This window comes from Calypte anna, chromosome 11 (assembly GCF_003957555.1).
Source record: "Calypte anna isolate BGI_N300 chromosome 11, bCalAnn1_v1.p, whole genome shotgun sequence".
Taxonomy (NCBI): Eukaryota; Metazoa; Chordata; class Aves; order Apodiformes; family Trochilidae; genus Calypte; species Calypte anna.
In genome coordinates this window covers 2,045,209-2,065,508 of record NC_044257.1, presented here as the reverse complement: position 1 = coordinate 2,065,508, position 20,300 = coordinate 2,045,209, and the positions used below count along the sequence as shown (strand labels likewise).

General features: G+C 54.8%; 2 protein-coding genes across 3 annotated transcripts in view; both read left to right on the top strand.

Moving 5' to 3' along the window:
* EDC4 (enhancer of mRNA decapping 4) overlaps nt 1-14,951 on the top strand; it is a 37,225-nt gene extending 22,274 nt beyond the window's left edge. The window contains exons 19-29 of one of the 2 annotated variants that reach the window (XM_030457807.1): nt 1,559-1,660; nt 2,498-2,650; nt 3,950-3,986; nt 4,933-5,113; nt 6,854-7,009; nt 7,692-7,807; nt 9,410-9,575; nt 10,965-11,151; nt 12,294-12,513; nt 13,172-13,335; nt 14,108-14,951. In XM_030457807.1, coding sequence (XP_030313667.1) covers nt 1,559-1,660; nt 2,498-2,650; nt 3,950-3,986; nt 4,933-5,113; nt 6,854-7,009; nt 7,692-7,807; nt 9,410-9,575; nt 10,965-11,151; nt 12,294-12,513; nt 13,172-13,335; nt 14,108-14,300 — 1,675 coding nt within the window. In that variant the 3' untranslated portion in view covers nt 14,301-14,951. The remainder of the gene's footprint in view (nt 1-1,558; nt 1,661-2,497; nt 2,651-3,949; nt 3,987-4,932; nt 5,114-6,853; nt 7,010-7,691; nt 7,808-9,409; nt 9,576-10,964; nt 11,152-12,293; nt 12,514-13,171; nt 13,336-14,107) is intronic. The other variant, XM_030457808.1, reaches the window with a different exon arrangement.
* Nucleotides 14,952-15,474: 523 nt separating this feature from the next.
* Nucleotides 15,475-18,765, top strand: NRN1L (neuritin 1 like; the record flags this gene model as incomplete). Its single annotated transcript, XM_030457952.1, has 3 exons — nt 15,475-15,560; nt 17,842-18,001; nt 18,507-18,765. Coding segments are annotated over exons 1-3 (501 nt in total), but the record flags the coding sequence as incomplete, so codon positions are not given.
* Nucleotides 18,766-20,300: the final 1,535 nt, after the last annotated feature.

Below are 20,300 nucleotides of genomic sequence, written 5' to 3'. Positions count from 1 at the left end.
TCCTTTTCCTTAAAAGATCTTCCTGTCTGCTTGGTCTGGGTGTGCTGTGTCCTTAAGTTCCTAGACCAGCTTTAACAATTTGTGCTTTCTAGTACTGATTTCAACATAAAGGATCTCTGGTAAGAAGGTGAGATGTGTGTTATTTGACTTCATGTTCACCTAGGAATGGAGACTTGAGATGAATTTTTTTTTTTTAATCTGGAAGTGAAACCAGTATGAGCTAAACTCTACCCCAGGTGATGCATTCCTGCATGCGTTTGTTGAGAGGAACCAATCAGCACATAACTGGCAGGTTTGATTATAGTTTAACTGTGCATCTCTCCTCTAGGATTGGCTCTGTGCAGCTAGCATTAGAAATAAAGTTCTTTAAAAGTCCCCAAATGAATGGCAATGTCTCTATGCAGCAGGCCTGCAGGCCCACTGCCTGGGCAGTGTGACATCCATCTGCTACCCAGGAGCAAGCTGTTTGGTGGAGCAGTGCCAGGATTCAGCAGTGTCCATGTCCCTGTCTTGGAGTGGGATCAGGACAGGGAGATGCAGCTGCACCTCCAGAGTCAGCCTGGGCCATGAGCCTGGGCACCATGAGAGCCTTGCAGACACCTTCCTGCTCAGCAGAATTTGCAGGCTGGGGGGGTCAGTGCTGTCCCTCAGACTATCCAGGGCTGGTCCCTCCCATCAGAATTCCAGGAGAAAAGGTTTCACCTGGTGCCTCCCCACCTGAGGATGCTGCTTCAGCAAACAGTCTCAGTTCTGCTGGCTCCTGGGGGTGGTGAGGCTGTGTTCCTACACAGAGCTTTTCCTTTTGCTCATAATCTGAACTTGAGAAAATACTTTTATAGGAGTTTGCAGCTTCCCTCAATCCCTTTGAATTCTTCAGGACTTTGTGTATCAGATCAGATATCTCTGGATCTGAGATACTTCACTTGAACAGCAACACAAGATTTTCTGATATTCCAGCTCAGTCATGCCATCAGCCTGCAGGGAAGCAGCAAGTGCTCACTTCTGTTCTGAGATCCTCCTCTGCACTCAACTCAGAGACTGAATTTATGCCATAAATAAGTGTCTGTAATTTGCTTTCAGACCCCTTCTGACTGGATTTGTTGTTGCAGTTCTGTTCTGGCTGGTTGCAAGTTGACACAAGTCACTCTGTGCTCCTCAGCTTCCTCACCTGGAAGAACTGAGAAGCAATGATTTTTTTCCCCAGTGATCTGTGGTACTTGAAAACCAAACCCAGAACCATGCAGTTCACTCAGGAACACTACTGCCCATTTTGAGGAGCATTTCACTTGTCTTGCATGGATGTCTGTTGGGAGATTTTCTCTTGGGTAGTGGTTGAAGCATAGTTGAGCTGCTTCTCCCTTCCTAAGGCCTCCAGAAGAACCCACAGAGAAGTTTTTTAGTGCCTCTGAACACCACTTACTGTGCTCTGGAGCTGTGCAGATAGGTGTGGTGGTTTTGTTTGGTTTAGACAGGATCTGCCTTGAGAAATGGAGCAGGCAAGTGGCTCAGCTGAAAGAGACTTTGATGATGGTATTTTTCTTTTTTTCCCCTCCTCTAGCCCAAGGGATGAAGTTGAAGAAAAGCACAAGAGCTCTTCCTACCACAGGCACAGCTACCACCTGCTGCAGCATGACAGCCAGGATGCCAGTGCAGAACAAAGGTACCAGAGTGCTCAGCTGCCTCTCACCCTGCAGGGACTCACACTCCTGTTCTGTCCCCAGCAAGCTTCCCCATGGGGGGTGAATGTCCTTGTCTCCTGACTTCATGTGTGTGTGCAGCCCCTGTGATGTTCTGGTGACCTCAGCTGACCCTGAGGTTGGCCTCTGGCATTGCCCAGCTTCCTCTCTGCAGGGAAGGGTTTGACTGTGCTGCTCGCAGGAGCATGGACAAAAAGCTTGGTTTAATTAGCAGTTAGTTAAAGGATCAGTTTCCAAATACTGTGCCTTAAGATAAGGTGGTGAGAAGATCTTGTCAGTCAGTTTCTTGCTTTTGACATCTTTGCTGTCTCAGGAGCCACCCTGTGGGCACATCCTGTGTGCCTGGCCAGCTCAGCCCTGTTTGGCAGCTCAGGGTTCATTCATAATCTGCATTTCAGTTCCAGCTGAGGAGCAGAGCCTGTGCTGCTCAGCAGCTGAGAGGCTCCAAGGTACCAGGATCCCACACTTCTAGGCTCAGCCCAGCTCTGCCCTGTGCCCACAGTGCTGCAGGACATGGTTTCTGTTTGCTTGGGTTCCCTGGGGCAGTGCCACATCCTTGGGCTCCTGTGCTGGTGTGTGTGTGTGTGCCTGGGCCAGAGCTGCCCAAAGGCAGAGAGCCTGTAAATAAATCTTGTGTAGCACCTGAGCTCAGCCTGGGCAAGCCTGGGTCAGAACAGGAGGAGGTGCTGGAGGTGCTGGGTGTCCTCAGCTGGGTGTGTGAATCCCCCCTCCCCCTTCAGTGAAGGCTGATGCTGCCCAGTGCTGGGAGTGATGTCCTCTCCCCTGCTGTTCCTTCACAGTGACCATGATGATGAAGTTGCAATCTTGGCTTCTGCTCCAAGTGGATTTGGTGCCAAAGTGTCTACTCAGAGGCTGCCTGTGAAGGATTGGAAAGCCAAAGCATCCCCCAGGGCTTCCCCAAAGCTCAAAAGAAAGGGCAAGAAGGAGGATGGGTAAGCTGGGCTTGCCAGGGCTCAGTGGCCATGGGGGCAGCTGGGCAGGAAGGAGCCTTTAGCAGCAAGAGGAGAGGCTGAGGCTGGGCTGTGCCCCAGCATCCCAACCCTTACCCCACTCTGCACAGGGCAGGAACCCCACAGAAGGTGTTGCTGAGTCTTCAGACACCAAGTGCCCCATGGGGCTGTGAGAGGAGGTGCTGCACTACCTGTCCAGCTGGCCCCCAAAACCCCAAAATGCAGAAATTGTGACTTCAGAGATTGTGGGGAGGCAAATTGCACGTTGTGGGAGGGGGGACAACACTGGATCTGTTTGATGGGTTCAGCAAAGGCTTTGTTGGGGCTGAGAGGCTGTGGGTACAGCTTGTCATGGCCTCCATGTCACTGGCCCAGTGCCCCTGCTCAGCAGTATCTGTGGTTTCTTACCTGCTGGCTGCTTCTGTGTGCTTCTGAACATCCCCCTGGGATATCTTGTAAGTGATTAAAAAAAACCTGGTGAGTGGAAGGGTCTGTCCATGAGCCCAGGCTGTCTGAGGGGAGGGGAGCAGCATGGCTCCTGCATGAGGCTCTCTCCTGATCTTCCCTGAGCTCCACAGTTTGCATCTCTGCTTGTACAGATCACAGCAGAGATGGGCTGTGAAGCTTCTGGCTGTAGTCCTGTGCTGTGACCCCCAGAAGCTGGAATGACTTTCACTTTTCCTGCCTCAGTCCTTCTGAAGTTGCTGAATGGTGCTGTCAGGGAATGGCAGGTGTTTGGTTTCCTTCTGGTAGCATTTGCATGTTCAGAGATTTGTGACTCTGATGGAGACAAGCAGGATTAGTGATCAGTTCACTTTTTCTTTATTCTGCTGTAGATGCTGCTGTGCATTACAAGTTTCTTCACCTTCACATTCTAGATAATGTGAAACTCATTAATTCTATGTTTAACAAATGGGTTCTCATTTTTATCTTGTAAAGAAGGAGACCCTCAAAAGCTGTTTGACAAAGTCTTCCCTGGCTTTGAGTTCAAACCTGAAAAATCAGTGTACATTGGTTGGTGCATTAAGATTTGGTTCAAATCTTCTCCTTGCAATGGCCCCAACCTGTAAGGAACTTCAGGGCCTGTGGACAGTGCAAATGATGGAGCCCCAGTGCTGTAAGGATTTCATCACCTTCATGTTTTAGTAGGCAAAAGAGAAGCATGAGTGGGACTGTAAAATCTAAAGCAGCCGTAAAAAGATGTGATCTGTCTTGGCAGAAGACTTGGATAATAATTAATTGCCATGACTGGATTACCACTTTTTTTTTTTTTATTTCCAGGGATGTGAACCAGTCACCGAGATCATCCAACAACCAGGTGAGTCAGAGCTGCCTCACAGCCTGTCCCAGGCTCCAGTGACTGTCTGACAACAGCCCTGAGACAAAGCTCACCCCAGTTCATGGAGGTTCTGCTGGCCAGGCCCAGGCAGGCTGAGCTGTGGCTGCCCTGGGGCTTGGCAACACTCTGCTCTCTGACTGATGGAGCAGAGGAGCTGCTCAGCACTTCCCAGGAGGTTGCTTCCTTCCCACCCTTGCCTGCTTTGCATTTCTGGGTTCTCACAAGCCCTGGGTCATCCAAAGCTCTGCTCCCCCATTTCCTCTTCCCTGCTGGGATGACTTGCATGTGCTGAGAGCAGGGCAAGCTGTTCCCAGCACAGGTAGGGTCACATTGGGGATGGATGACCTGTTGGAATTTCTTGTCCTTGTTGAAAGTACCTCCATGTCTGTCAGAAAATGGTCTCACCTGAGTTGTGCCCACTTCTTAAACTGCCCTTGCTGGGTATTCCTCCTTCGGGTATTTTTGTAGATAGGTTTTTCCAGTTGTTTGATTATTCATAAAGAAGTAAAAGGGATGAAAAAGTGAGCCAGGAAATGTTCTTCTTGCACTGCTCATTGCACAACTCCTTTCCTAAGCTGTTTCGGGTCTTTATTTACATTCCAAGGCCTGAACCCTCTCAGTACTTGGCCAAAAGTGAACAGAATCTGTTTTCTTCTGTTTTCTGCTAGGTGGCAGTTTTGAAGAGAGTCTTGAATCTGAACAGTTGAGGATATTCTAAGGAACCATTTATGAGAATTCCATGTGGGAATAAACTTCTACCAGTTTATTTCTTGGCACAAAAGTCTTAGAAGTAAATCAGAGAAACAGGGCCAAGGCTTTGTGTCACACTTCAGCCTGAGACACGAGGGGTGCTGCACCACCCAGCAGGAAGCTCGACTGCCCCCTGATCCTCTTGGAAAGGAATGTTTGTCCTCTCCCCATGCAGGTGTCTCTGGAATTCCAGGATGAGCTGATGTGCATCCTGAGGAGCCAGCAGCGGGAGCTCTCAGAGCTGCGGCAGAGCCAGATGGAGCTGCTCCAGAGGCTGACAGATCACCTGGATGCCATCCAGAGCTCCCTTATGGGCCATGTGGAGAGGGTGATTGACTCCCAGCAGGAGCAGGAACGTATCCTTGGTCCCAGATGTTGGGAGTTAGGGGGTGGAAGGCTGCGAGGCAGACCAGAGGCATGAGGAAAGCAAAAGGTGCTGAAGGATCTCAGTCACCTGGGTTACAGGGCTGTGAGGCTGCACTGGAACCATTCCAGCTCCTCCTGCTCCTGTTCCAAGGGCATGGAACTCAGGATGGAGCAGAACTGATCCCTTCTCCATACCTCTAAATCTTCTTGTTGCCCATCAGGATGCCCAAGTGCTGCCATGCTGGGGCAGACTGGGGGTGCACCCAACCCTTTGTCCTGCAGTGGCCACTTGCCCAGGAGGAATTAATTATGGGCTGATCCTTTCCTCCTCAAGGCCAGGCAGCATTTGTACCAGGAATAGCCTCAGACTGACATGCTGCATAGCTGAGTGTACAGCTCTCCTCCCTGCTCTCCACAGGTCCATTCTGTGTTGTCTGAAAGCTGCTTTGTTATGGGGGGGGTGTTTTAAACCTAAAATTTATTTTTATTTATTTTTATAGTACTGTCAGTAGTCCCTGTGCATCCTTTTCTGCACTGAGTTTTGTCATGTTCCCCAAACTGGGAACAGCTCTAACCTGTGTGGTGTCTGAAACCACTCTTCACTTGTGTGACATGATAAGGATTTCTCTTTTCTCTCTGAATTAGTCCTGGATTTTCCTTTTTGACAACCAGGCTGGTATTTTCATACCAATATTTTTAGTTAGATTTCTAATTAAGTTGGGAGTCTACACCTATATTGTAATATTGGGATCATTTCTCTCCATCTGCACAACTTGGTACCTGCCCTGACTTTTCAGCACCTGAATTGTCTTTTCACTCTTGGTTTTGCTGGGGTTTTTTTTGGTTTTGTTTAGGATCAGCATACACCTCAGTGTTTGGGAGGGGTCCTTCAGAGCCTGGCTGCTTTATGAAGTGGGGTGAGCTTTTAGGAAGCTTGCATTTACCCCCATGCAGTGTGTGTGTGTTACATCTTGTAGAAAAGTTTTTCCCAATTAGCTTTTGGTGGACTCTTGGGTTTTTTGGTGGTTTTGGCTGGGATAGAGTTGATTTTCTTCATAGCAGCACATACAGTGGCAAGTTTTGTGGCCAAAACACAGTCAGTAACACTCTGGTGTTTCTGCACTTTTGCTGAACCCTCTCAGGACCTTCTCCCTCTCTCAGGCTGCTCCACCAGGGAGCAGACTGGGGGTGCACAAGAAGAAGGGGACCCCAGCTGCCCAAAGCAATGGCTTGTAGGGTGTGATGGTGTGCTCAGGAAAGGAGGAGGAAGGGGAGGAGTTTGGAGTGATGGTGTTGGTCATCTCAAGCCACCACCATGCACGATGGAGCTTTCCTGGAGCTGGCTGAACACCTGCCAGGTGATGGGAAGGAGTGAATGAATTCCTTGGTTTACTTGGCTCTCATGTACAGCTTTTGTTAAACTGCCTTTATTTCAACCTGTGAGCTTTCTCATGGTTACCCATCCTGTTCTCTCTCCCTGTCCCACTGCAGAGGGCTGAGTGAGCCTCTTTGAGCTGTTTGACTTTCCCTACCACATCTTCCAGAGCTCTCCTCTCACCTCCATCCTTTAAGGGCATCCTGTTGCACCCCAGCAATCCTGCTTTCACCCGAGCCACAAATTTCCTCTCACTGAGCCTCTGGAGGTCAGGCTAGGGTCCATCTTTGTGGAGAGGAGTACTGAGAGCAGAGAGGAAACCTGTTCTTTGTGCTCCTTGACATGTCCTCATCAGAGAGGAGACTCGACCGGGCGCTGACGGAAGGGCAGCAGCGCAACGGGCAGCTCCAGGAGCACCTGGCCCAGCAGCTCTCTCAGTCCCTCTCAACTGCTGTCTGCACCCGTCTGGAGAGAACCATTCGTGAGGAGATGAAGAAAACTGTGCCACAGTGTGAGTGGTGTCACCCGGGTTTTAGGGGCAGATCCTTGGGATCAGCCCTGCAGGGGCTGCACAGGCGCTGCGTGGGAGCGGTGGCACTCGGAGAGGCAGGAGTTGGGTTCCCTGAGCAGCAGTCACTGCACTTCCCTGTAAGCTCAGAGAGGAGCTGGTGCTTTTGGAGGGGGAAGAGGCTCCCCAGGAAGAGCAACTTGCCAGAGAGCATGGTCTGACCTCCCATTATAACCCATCAAAGCTTCTGGGGGCTGTTCTGAGGAGGGTGGTGGAAGAGACGAAGGAGTTTGGGAATATTGAGCAAACTTAAATTTGGGTTTGTCCTCCTTAGCAGCAGTGTCACCACCCATGTAGGGAAGTGTTTGAAGACACACAAAGCCTCCTGTGGCCATAGTGCTCACCATTCTGCTCAAAGCAGGGCTGTTCTAGATCAGGTCAGCTGTGACTTTTTCAGCACAAGTCTTGAAAACCTCCTCGTGGAAAACCTGGAGGTTCCACAGCATCTCTGGTGACTTGCAGAGCTGTGTCACCTTCCTGGCAAGAAGTTTCTCTTAATATCCAACCTTAGCTTCCCAAGACCATTGCCCTTCACTGTGTCACATCCTAGAAGAGTTTGACTTCATTTTCTTTTTCAGGTGTTGAAGTGTGACTCTAGAATTTGACCTGTGTGTGTTGTGTGCAGGCATTTCCAAGAGCATGGACCCTGTTGCTGGCCAGCTCAGTAGTGCTGTTGCTGCCAAGCTCACAGCTGTGGAGGGGACACTAAAAGAGAGTATCACCAAGCTGGTGAAATCAAAGGTAAGGAGCACCTGACTGCAGCTTTTCCTGGGGACACTGAGTTGTCACCTGCCTGGGTAGGGACTCCTCGTGCCTCCTGCCCTCACCCATATCTCCAGATAAGGTTTCATTTCAGCTGTCAGTGGTTAAAGCTCTTTCCTGGGCTCATCAGGAGGGTGAGCTCATGGGGTACTCCACTGCCTGCTTTACTTGGTTGGCCCTTTCATTCATTTAGCTAGAGAAATCAAGAGCCCTTGCTTCCCTTTACACAACCTCACAGTTCAACAAGGCCAAGTGCAGGGTGCTGCACCTGGGTCAGGAAATCCCAAGCACAAATCCAAGCTGGGTGGAAAAGGGATTGAGAGCAGCCCTGAGGAGAAGTACTTGAGGATGTTGATTGATGAGAAGCTCAACATGAGCCAGCAGTGTGTGCTGGCAGATCAGAAACCAACCATGTCCTGGGCTGCAACACCCTCTGCTCCTCTCTGGTGAGACCCCTCTGCAGTGCTGGGTCCAGTTCTGGGCTCCCCAGCACAGGAAGGACATGGAGCAACTGGAGTGAGCCCAGAGGAGGCCCTGGAGATGATTGGAGGGGTGCAGCACCTCTGCTGTGGAGCCAGGCTGAGAGAGCTGGGGGTGTGCAGCCTGGAGAAGGCTCCAGGGAGACCTCAGAGCAACTTCCAGTGCCTGGAGGGCAATGGGAAAGCTGGGCAGGGGCTTCTGGCAAGGGCATGGAGTGATAGGACAAAGGGTTACAGTTTTAAGCTGAAAGAGGGGAGATTTAGGAAGAAATTCTGAGCTGTGAGGGTGGTGAGACACTGGGCCAGGTTGCCCAGAGAAGCTGTGGCTGCCCCAGGTGTGGAAGTGTTCAGGGTCAGGTTGGATGGGGCAGCCTGGGCTGGGGGAGGTGTCCCTGCCTGGGCAGGGGGGGGAACTGGATGAGCCTTAAAAGGTCCCCAGCCAGACTGGGATTCTGTGATGTAGTGAGAGAATTCTCACTGCAGCAGGGGTTTTAGGACCATCTCAGTCAGAAAACTGGTAAAAGCTTGGCTCTTCTGCTCTCTACTTCTCAATATCTTGGGAGCAGAAGCTTGGTCCTTGCCTTGGCAGGGAATGTGGCTTGTGGGAGGGAAGCAGGGGCAGGATCCATGGCTGCCTCTGCCACCTGCCCTGGTTCTGCAGCAGAGGTGTTGGGAAGGGGGTTGTTGTGGGGCAGAGGGGTTGTTGTGGGGCACGGGGGGTTGCTGTTGGGCACGGGGGGTTGTTGTGGGACAGAGGGGTTGTTGTGGGGCAGAGGGGTTGTTGTAGGGCAAGGGAGGTTGTTGTAGGGCACGGGGGTTGTTATGAGACAGAGGGGTTGTGAGGCAGAGGGGTTGTTGTGGGGCACGGGGGGTTATTGTAGGGCACGGGGTTTGTTGTGGGGCAGAGGTTTGTTGTGGGGCATGAGGGTTGTGGATCAGAGGGGTTGTGGGGCAGCCTGGCTAGTGGAAAGAGATGAGGGGATCCATGCTGTTGGCTCTGGGCTGTCCCTGTCTGGTGAGGGTGTGTGTCAGGGACCTACAGTGTCTGTGTACCTCTGCTCCTGTTGTTCAGCTGCTGAAATTCTCCTGTGTCTGCTCTAAGAACCTTACAGATGCTGTGGTGAGGGCAACAGCTGACACCCTGCAGGGACCCATCCAGGCTGCCTACAGGGAAGCATTTCAGACTGTTGTGTTGCCAGCCTTTGAGAAGAGCTGCCAGTCCATGTTCCAGCAGATCAATGACACCTTCAAGCAGGGCACACAGGAATGTGAGTGGTTTCCTCTCGGGGTTTCCTCCATGCAGAGGATCTGTGGCAGTGCCTGGCACCAAGTTGGCCTCCTGGCTGTGGGTTTCAGTGTTTCAGTGGTAACTGTTGAACCTTTTTGCCCATGAAGGCACACTCCATGTCACACTTAGAGATCAGAAGAGAGGAGGGGTTTGTGGGTAGTGCTGTAAGAACAGAGAGATTCCCCCGTGGCCTCTCTGACCCACGCAGCAAAACCCTTGGGGTCATTCTTGAGTCTGTGACTTAATCCCTTTACCAGTAAAGCCCAGCTGTGGGGTTAGACACCACAGTGGTATTGGGGAGATGATGGTTGGGGTTACCACTCCTGCAGCTAGGCCCTCATCTCAGAGGGGTCGTGGATTGGGGAACATTTAGAGAAGGATATGGGGATGATCAGAGAGAGGCTGGACAGTGACTGAAGAGGTCATGCTGGAAAAAAATCCAAATGATACTCAAAAGTAAGGAAAATTATGCTCTGATGCACTGGAGAAGGCCTTTCCAGTTCTCTTAGCCATCTGGGAAGCCAGGCAGGTGTTACCCTGAAGCTGGTGTCTGGGGGGGCCTGGAGCTGGTGCTGGCACTACAGCTCCTCTTGTCTGTAGATTTGCAAAGTGCCTCCAGCTGCTCATGAGTTTGCACCCTTCCTTTTCCTCACAGGTCTCTCACAAACAGACTCTACATGATTTTCCTTTTTAGTCAGACCAGTTCATAAAATATCTTAAAATACATCTCATTGATCTCTGCAGATGTGATTTCTGACCAAAAAAAAAAAAAAAAGTTTCTTTCTTCATTGCCCTTGGACTCCATCACTAATGCAGATCATCAAATAGCCTCACTCCCACTTTTATCTTGGCCTGAGCAAACAGTGCCTGGAATGGTCTGTTACAAGAGAGCTTTGTAGCTGTCTCCTGTCATCCTGTGGGATGGGGAGGCTGGAGGAATTTCTAGGTCAGTGGAACAAGACAAGAGGGCAGGGTCTCAAGTTGTGCCAGGGGAGGTTTAGGTTGGAGATGAGAAAGAATTTCTTTCTGGAGAGGGTGCTCAGGCATTGGAATGGGCTGCCCAGGGAAGTAGTGGATTCTCCGTGTCTGGAGATCTTTCCAAAGAGCCTGGATGTGGCACTGAGTGCCATGGGCTGGGAACCACGGGGGGAGTGGATCAAGGGTTGGACTTGATGAGCTCTGAGGTCCCTTCCAACCCAGCCTATTCTATGGTTCTATGAACCCAGACCAAACCCAAACCCTTTGCCTCTCTCCTCTCCTCACCCACGGGCTCAGCCATCACTTCTGCTGGAGGACACAGCTGGGTTTCTGCTCTGGAGGACTCCAGAGGCACTGATGGCACCAGCCCCTTTCTTGCTGCTTGTTGCAGATATCCAGCAGCTGGAGGCTCACCTGAAGAACAAGAAGGTTCGAGAGCAGGAGGCCCGGGACCCTCTGCTGCATCAGCTGCGGCAGCTCCTCAGCACCTTCCAGAGCAGCACGGAGCAGTTGGCATCCTCTGTGGCTGCCAGTGTCCATGCTGAGGTGCAGCACCAGCTCCACATCATCGTGGGCAAGTAAGTTGGCAGCTGGGCTTGTGGGAAGAGCTGTTGGTGTGTGCAGCAGCCTAACAAAACCCTCTCCCCTCTCAGCTGTGGGAACGAGGCATCCGTCACCCCAGGGCTGCTCCTTGGCTCTGGGCACAGCAGGGCAGGGCTGCTGGGCTGCTCTGGGGGGCACCACAAAGTGGAGAGCACAGAGAGTTTCCAGCAAGCAGCTGGATTGCTGCTGCATGTGCAAGCTTGGGGGCTGCTGGTCAGTGTCCTGGGGGTGTGCTGGAGGACACAAGGACCTGTGCAGCCCAAAAGTACACTCAGTTCTGACCAGGGTTCCCATTCTGAAATGGCCTCTGAAGGCTTTTCTTCTTACCCTGGGGCACATGCAGTTTCTGCAGGCTCCTCTGTCCTCCCAGCTGCTCCTCAGCAGTTTGTGCTTGGCTATCCTGGTTTCCAGATGTGCTCCTGATGTGCTGTTGTGTGGTGAAGCTGGTGCAGAGTTCCCAGATGTGGCTGGTGGTCACCTGGCAGCCAGAACAGCCCTGTCTTTCAAACCATTAGAACACAGACATCAGAGCAGATCAGGTGCAGCTCAGACTTGGCAGGAAGGCTCCCAGACAGTTCTGCTCCCATGGCATGGGCAGTGCTTGCTCCCAGGGAGGTTCTGCTGGTCCATCTGAGCGGGACCAGGTCCAATGCTTTGTGCCCTTTGTGAGAGGGGAGAATCCAGCCCTGAGGGAAAGGTGGAACCCAGCAGTGGAGTGTGGACTGTGAGCTGGCTGGGTGCTCAGGCTGGGTGGCAGTCACTGTGAAGGTGTCACCTGCAGGCTGGAAAACTATGTCAGCCCTGGTGTGGAAACCAGGGCCCAGTGGGGGATGAACTGATCAGCCTGGTGAGCTGGGGACATGAGAGGATTCCAGATGCTCTGTAATGAGAGACTTGGTTCCCTGAAGCATCACTTTCCCACACAGAATCCCAGCACCTCCCACCTTTGTTGGCTGAAGAGCTGCCTTGCCAGCACCTTTCCATTTGTATTCACTCTGGGAGCCACCCTTCCATAGGGAAGCAGCCCTCTGCTTCTCATAGCTACAACTTTCTGTGCAGCCTGGTCCCTCAGCTCTTCATTTTCACAGCTGCCTCTGGGGTTTGTTTGTCTTTTTAGCATGCAGGAGTCTATCTTGGCCCAGGTGCAGAGGGTCATTAAAGGGGAGGTGAGCCTGGCCATGAAGGAGCAGCAGGCAGCTGTCACATCCAGCATTGTCCAGGCCATGCGCTCGGCAGCCGGGACTCCCATCCCTTCTGCTCACTTGGATTTCCATTCCCAGCAAACTCACATCCTTCAGCTCCTCCAGCAGGGACACCTCAACCAAGCCTTCCAGCAGGTACCAAGGCAGCAGGCACCATTGCTGCTTAGGGGATGGAGCATGGGGGGGAAGAGGTTATTGAGCTGTGGATGAAATCCCACAACAAACGACACAGAAGTGCACTGAAAAGCCAGAGCTGGGCAGGTTGGTGGTTTGGTAGCACTTCAGTTCTGTCCTCTCCGCCCATGCCCTGCCAGCACAGTCTCTCTGCTCCAGGAGCTCCAGTGCTGGAGTGTTTTGCCATTGGCAGGGGCATGTGGTGCCCCCCTGAAGAGCAGGAGCTTCCCAGCCTCTGCAGGCAGATCCCCAGCTGGGGCCTGACCTTGCCTTGGGGTAGAGAGGCAGAGCCCTAGAGCTGCTGCAGATAAATTCCTCTGGGAATAAGAGCAGAGCTGTGCCAGGGGATGCAAACTTGGCCCTGCTGACTGTGAGCTGCTCCCCTTCTGGTTGGGCTCTGCTCTGCTTGGGAAGGGCACTGGGGTCCTCTTGAGCCCAGACTGAGCCCAAGCAAGGTCCTGCTTGCATGGACAGCTGGGTTTGTGGAGAATTCTGCTCCCAGAGGAGCCCAGTGAGCCCTTGGGCTGCCCCAGGGCAGAGGGGCTGCCTCCTCCTCTGTCCCATCTCCCTCACCTGACTGTGGTTTCCTCCTCCTCCTTTCTGGCTCTGTCTTTCTCAGGCTCTAACAGCAGCTGATCTCAACCTGGTGCTGTATGTCTGTGAGACTGTGGATGCTCAGCAGGTGTTTGGGCAGCACCCCTGCCCCCTGTCCCAGCCAGTGCTGCTCTCCCTCATCCAGCAGCTCTCCTCAGACCTGGGCACTCGCACAGAGCTGAAGCTGAAGTGAGTATGATCAGAGCAGGGGCCCTGAGCCTGGGCAGACCTCAGCCTGGCTCTGCTTTCACCTCTGCTGCCTGGAGGTGGGAGCTGCTGCTTTGTGCTTGGAAGGTTGGAGCTTCTGTGGGCTCTTCCTGGCATGTGAGGTGAGGCAGTAATCAGAGCTGGGGTTGGTGCTGTTGGGTTCAGGCTGGTCTGTTAGTGACCACCTCCTGCAGTGACCTCCTTGCCTTGCTCTTGGGCTGCAGTCTGAAAGTTTCTACAGTTCTGAATGTCAGGAAGGTTTGTTGGTAAAACTCCTGCTCTTCCCCCATCCCTTCCTGGGCATAGCTATAGTTTTATTGGAAGAAGACCTTAAATAGCTCCCTACATGAAATAAGCCTCTCTGCTGAGGATTTTTACAGGCTGATAAGTGACTAATTCTGTTTATGCTAAAAAGGCATCAAAGAAAATGTCCAGAGAGCTGTGGCATGGCCTGTGGCCAGGTGCCACCTCCAGCTGTGCAGAGACCTGTAGCTCAGTGCTGTGCCCTGTGGTTCAGGTTGTGTTACACATGTTGCAGAAACAGAATAGAACAGACAATCCTGTTCTGTTTGGCTGCCCTTTGGTAGGAAAGAATGGATAGGTGGGTGCTGCTGCTGCTGCTGCCATCTGTTTTCCAGTGGCTGAACACACTGCAGTGCCCAGAGCTGTGCACCTTTGGTGCTGAAATGAACTGAATCAGAGTGGGATTGCACCCCGGGCCTTGTTCTAACCCCTGCCTCTCTCTCTCCTTCAGCTACTTGGAGGAAGCAGTGATGCACCTGGACCAGAGTGACCCCATTACCAGGGACCACATGGGCTCAGTGATGTCCCAGGTCAGGCAGAAGCTCTTCCAGTTTGTCCAGGTGGAACCCCACAACACCCTGAGCAAGCCTGCCCGTCGCCTGATGATCATGCTCCAGGGCCTGGTCACCCCCAGCATGACCTAGGAGGAGCTGGACACCTCGTGGGCTGCTCTCTGGAGCCAGCAGACCCAGTAGTTACTAACCACCTATGGCTTGTGCAAAGAGCTCTTGCCAGGAAATCTCTCAACTTGTGTGTGCTGTCCCTAAGGCCAACGCCATCCGTGTATAGTCCCAAATAGTCCCTGAACGCCCACTTGGCTTATTTTTCCTAAGTAGCCTCTTTTTGAGAGAGTTCAGTCTCCTCTCTGTCACCTGCCCCTCCGTCCCCGAGGCTTGGCTGGCAGCCCAAGGGTATCCCAGGGATTTCTGATCCCTTCAGAGCAGGGAGAAGGGAGCTGAGCCCTGTGCAAAGGGCTCCTGGGGTCACATCTTCCTTCTCCCCCAGAACACAGTCCCTGTCCCTTAGCCAAGGACTCGAACTCCTCCTCCCTGCTGTGGCCGGGAGGGAGAATGTCAGCTGAGCTGGAATGGGCTTTTCTGCAACTCTGGGTCTGCCCTGCCCCTGTCCCAGCTCCTCCTGGGCAGTGCAGGGGGAACTCAGTTCTGTTGTACATCAGAGCATGTCCATGGTTTAGAAGTTTAATTTTGGTTTTACACCAGGGTTTTTCTTTTGATCTAAACTTTTTTTTTTTTTTTTGAAATAACATTAATAGTTCAATAAACAACTTTTTGAGAAAAAAAAAAAGATAATCTGCTTCTGTTGTGCTGTGGAAAGAAGACTGCAGGGCTTTTGGGACCAGTTCTTGAGCACCTGGAATGTCTGGGACAGATGAGCTCCTGGCTGGAGCTGAGGCAGGGGGCCGGGATGCTCCTTCCCAGATCCTCTCTGGAATCTCAGCTTCAGCTTTGGAGTGGGAAGAGCAGTCCCGGGGGAGCTGTGGAAGCGCTCACGAACAGGTTGTAGGGAGCTTAGGGCAGCCCGGTCTGATGGGAGGGGTTGGGTCTGCCTGAGCCTTAAGGTCCCTTCCAGCCCCCGCTATTCCAGGATTTTCCTGCCGGGAGGATTTACGAGCGCTGCGGGGTGGCTGCTTGCGGGAGGGCCCCCCCGAATGGCCCCGTTCACCCCAAAACTGCTGCTCCTCCCTCGGGGTACGGCCCGGGGGGGTCCTCCCCGGGATGCGGGTTGGGCGGGGCCGGGCCGGGGCGGGGCTGAGCACGCGGTGTCGGTGTCCGTGTCCGTGTCCGTGTCCGTGTCCGTGAGCATGAGCATGGGCTGCGGGTGGTGGCGGCTGCTGGGGTCGAGGGGGCTGATGTGCCCGCTGCTCCCGCTGCTCCTGCACCTCGGTGAGTGCCGCGGGGACCCCCGGGGCTGGGGGAGGCTGCCGGGGGGGAGCGGGACCTTTCCCCGGCCCTGTTCCGCTTTGGCTGAGGGGAACGGGGGTGTCCGGGTGCTCCGAGCCCGGTGATCCTCCGCTCCGGGCAGGGAGGGGACCCTCTGCCCCGCAGGGACGGTCCCGGGATGCGGCTCCCGGAGCCAGCCCTGCCCTCCTGCCTTTCCGTGCCCTCTTCCTCCCTTTCCCTGCCCTCCTCCTGCCTTTCCGTGCCCTCTTCCTCCCTTTCCCTCCTGCCCTCCTCCTGCCTTTCCGTGCCCTCTTCCTCCCTTTCCCTCCTGCCCTCCTCCTGCCTTTCCGTGCCCTCTTCCTCCCTTTCCCTCCCCTCCTCCTGCCTTTCCGTGCCCTCTTCCTCCCTTTCCCTCCCCTCCTCCTGCCTTTCCGTGCCCTCTTCCTCCCTTTCCCTGCCCTCCTCCTGCCTTTCCCTGCTCTCCTCCCTCCTTTCCCTGCCCTCACTCCTTACCTGGGGGCCCGGAGGGCACCGGTTCCGCTGGGGAACGCTCTCCCAGCAGCTCCCGAACCTTTCTGGCCCCTCCACCCTCTCCCTCTCTTCCCAGAGCTCAGACACGAACCTGTGCGGCTCCGGGCGCGGCGATGCCCGCAGACACCCCGGTCCCGGGAAGGATGCGGGAGCCCGGGGCTGGCCCGGCCCGGTACCGCACCACGCGGGGGGACGGAACCGTCAAAGCGGGGGCGGCTTTGGGGCTCAGAGAGCGGAGGATTCGGGCAGGATCGGGACAGATCTGGGGGTTCTCTCGGAGGCAGCGATGTGTGCAGCACCCCGGGCTCCCTCCCTGCCCTTCCCTTGGGGGTCTCTCCCTGCCCGAGCCCCGGGGGGGGTTTCCCCTCGCAGTTTTCCAGCGGGGGGGATTTTCCCCACTGCTTCCTCCCTCTCCCATCAGGAGACCCGGGCAGAGGGAGGGAATTAGCACCGGGCATAAGGGGCCAAAACCCGAGTGGTGTCAGGGAGCAGTCGGCTGGAGGGTCCCTGGGCAGGGGGGGGACAATCCTGATGCTGGGCAGGACCAAAAGAGGAGCAACAGATCCCTCCTTCTCCATCAACAGCTGGGATCTTTGCTACCTACCCGAGACCTTCCTGGGTGCTGTGCTCAGGGGGTTTCTCATCAGAAGCACCGTGTCCTGCCACAGGCTGAGCTTTCAGGCTCTCCCTGGGGTTTTCCTTGGCCAGAGCTGTTTGCTCATGGCCCTGTTCCCGGGACACAGACATGGGGTGCCAGAGGCACAGCACACTGCTCCCTAGAAACATCCTGGGAAACTTTCAGCTCCTTCTGGGAGCTCCTGCTCTCCTCACACCTTTCCAGCATCCTCAGCTGAGAGAGGTCCCAGGCTCTCACCCGTGGAGGCACCTTCAGAAGTGACCCTGGGGAAGAGCCAAGCTGAGCACACCTCAATTCCCTGCCTTCCAGCCATATACTGGTGCTTTTTGGACTTCCCCTTTTCCTTCCCATTCCCCTTTTCCTTCCCTCTCCCCTTTTATCTTCCCCCTTTCCCATTCCCCTTTCATATTTATCTTCCCACTTTCCCCTTCCATCTTCATCTTTCTCTTTCCACCTTCATTTTACCCTTCCCTACCTTCCTTCTCCTTCATCTCCCCCCTTCCCTGTCCCCTTTCCCCATCCCCTTTCTCTTCCACCTTTCCTTTTCCCCAGCCCCTTCCCCTTTTCCCATCCCATTTTTCCTTACCCACCCCCTTTCCCTTTTCTCTTCCCCCTTTCCCTTTTTCCTTCCACCTTTCCCTTTTCTCTTTCTCCCTTCCCTCTTTCCCTTCCCCCTTCCTCCTTTCCCTTGCTCCTCTCCCCTCCCGCTGCAGCAGCCTTTGCTTCTTTGCTTTTGTTTTTGTTTCTTTTTTTGTTCCTTTTTTAGTTTTTTTTTTATTTTTTTCCCTGTTGTAGTCAGAAATTAATCTTTGCTGTTAGGGGATCAGAGCAGGGACAGATGGCTCTGGGGAGTGCCCAAGGCAGAGCAGCCACACAGTGCTTGTCCCCTGATGCTTCTGGGGTCACCACCCGGTGTCACATTGAGCCCCAGGGCAGCTTCTCCTCTCTGTGGGTCTGGGGGGGGGGGGGGATTTGGGGGTCTGGTGGGACATGGGACAGGGGGGTTCTGTCCCCAAGCCACGTTTGGTCCCTGGTGTCACTCCCATCCTGGTGTCCCTGAGCTGGGTGGGCGGGGGGTCCCGGGGGGCTGATCAGGGTCTGTCCTCTGCCCTGCAGCCAGCAGCCAGGAGCCCCTCAGCATGGCGGGGAGGTGTGACACCATCTACAGGGGCTTTGCTGCCTGCCTGATCAGCCTGGGGGACAGCATGGCCCAGAGTGTCCGGAGGCAGCGGGAGGAGGGCAGCGAGGACCTGCAGGAGCTGGACACCATCTGCAAGTCAGTGTCACCCCCTGTGTGTCACCCCCTGTGTCACCCCCCTGTGTGTGTCCCCTGTGTCACCCCTGTGTGTCCCCTCTGTGTCACCCCCTGTGTCACCTCCCTGTCACCCCCTGTGTCACCCCCCTGTATGTCCCCCCTGTGTCACCCCCTCTGTCACCCCCTCTGTCATTCCACTGTGTCATCCCCTGTGTCACCCCCTCTGTCACCCCCTGTGTCACCTCCTGTGTCACCCCCTCTGTCTGTCCCCCCTGTGCCACCCCCTGTGTCACCCCCCTCTGCCACCCCTCAGCTCACTCCCCTGTGCCACCCACCATGTCACCCCCGTGTGCGTCCCCCCTGTGTCACCCCTTTGTCACTCCCTGTGTCACCTCCTTGTGTCACTCCCCGTGTCACCCCCCTGTGTCAACCCCTGTCTGTCCCTCCTGTGTCATCCCCCCGTGTCCCCCCCTGTGTCCCCCCCGTGTCACACTCACACAGACACAGCTCCTGTCCCTGTCCCCAGCTCCTGGGATGACTTCCACTCCTGTGCCACCCAAGTGCTCTCCAGCTGTCCCCAGGATGCTGCTGCCATCTGGGAATCCCTGCGCCAGGAATCCCGCAAGATCCAGTTCCAGGGGAACCTGCAGGAGCTCTGCAGTGCCCGGGGGCTCCTGCCCAGCACCCACCCGGACACTGAGACCAACCAGGACACACTGAGGGGCTCAGCCCCTGCCCCGCAGCCCCGGCTCCTGGCACTGCTGTCCCTCCTGTCCCTCCTGTCCCTGCTGTCCCTGTCCCTGCCCCAGCTCTAGAGCCCGCTGTGGGGTTCCAACCCATGCCCTGGTTTGGTCCCCTGATGCCCCAGCTCAGCACCCACACTCCCCCCCACTGAACCCCCCCAGTCCCCTCCTGGAGCCCTTCAGATGAGTTTATATTTATATTAAAACATTTTAATAGGAACCACGGCTCCTCTCTCTCTGCCCGGGGTGCAGCTCGTGCCCTTCCCAAGCTCTGGGTTTGCTCCAGGGATTGGAGCTCCCCGGGGGCTCCCCGGCTCTGTCCCCACACCAGGCAGCCCGGGACAGATCCCTGTCCCCTCGGGGTGGCTGCACCACAGATTCCCAACCCCTCACTGGATCCCAGGGCTGCTTTTCAGGGAGAGCCACTCGGGATGTTCCCCGTGGAGATGGGCAAAGGGTTTCCTGGTTTGGAAGGGCACCTGAGCAGAGCACAGTTCCTGTCATTATGGAGATATAGATATTTATTTTTATTTTTTTCTCTTTTCATCAGCTGCTACCTCGTCCTCTGATGGGTAACTCCAGTGGCACGAGGAGATTTTCCAAGAGGAATCTCATTTTCCATCCCTTTCCTTTTGGTGCTGCTCTACCTGGCCCTGTTCACAACTGGGGCTTGCTGGGAAGAAGAGATTTGGGGCTGGGTTTTTTTTTTAGCCAAGATGATAGAGGGGGGAAAAACCAGAGAAGTGAAGCTCCCCTCCAGGCCCTGAGGCAAACAGAGGGCTGGGGTTTCACTTGGCTGTGTCCATCAGGGAAGGGGCTGGGATTCCCTGAATTCCTGCTCCAGGGATGGGGCAGCAGGGATCAGGAGTGGGGAGCAGCAGAGCTGTGGGGGGGAGCAGGGGGAGGAGGCTGCAGGGGGGGCTGGGGATGCTCCAGGGACACCTTGATCCTGGTTGATCCTGTCAGGATGGGGAAGGCCCTGCTCCTGGTGCTGCTGAAAGCTTTTCCTCGGATCTCATCACCCAAATGTGGGATCCCTGATCTCTGGGGTGTCACCTTGTCAGGGGACAGTGCTGAGCCTGGGGACACGGGGCACAGCATCCTCCTGTCCCAGACCCCCAGGGGACACAGGGCACAGCATCCTCCTGTCCCAGGATCAGGGGACATGGGACACAGCATCCTCCTGGACATCAGGGGACACGGGGCACAGCATCCTCCTATCCCAGACCCCCAGGGGACATGGGGCTCAATGTCCTCCTGTCCCAGGATGAGGAGACACAGGGCACAGCATCCTCCTGTCCCAGGCCCCCAGGGGACACGGGGGACACACAGTGTCCTCCTGTCTCTCCTTGCCTGGCAGCTGCCTGTCCCCACAGCCCGTGCTGGGGGATAATCCCTTGGGTCTTTCCCTTCCCCTTCCTGACAATCCTCTGCTTCAGGCTGAGTTAATGCTGGAGCCCCATGGAGTGCTTAAGAGGATCAAGGCTGCCAGGGGTGTCCTGCAGCTGGAAGGTGTCACCGTGTCCCCAGGCATGGCTGTCCTGTCCTGTCCTGTCCTGCAGCCCTGCAGGCACTGG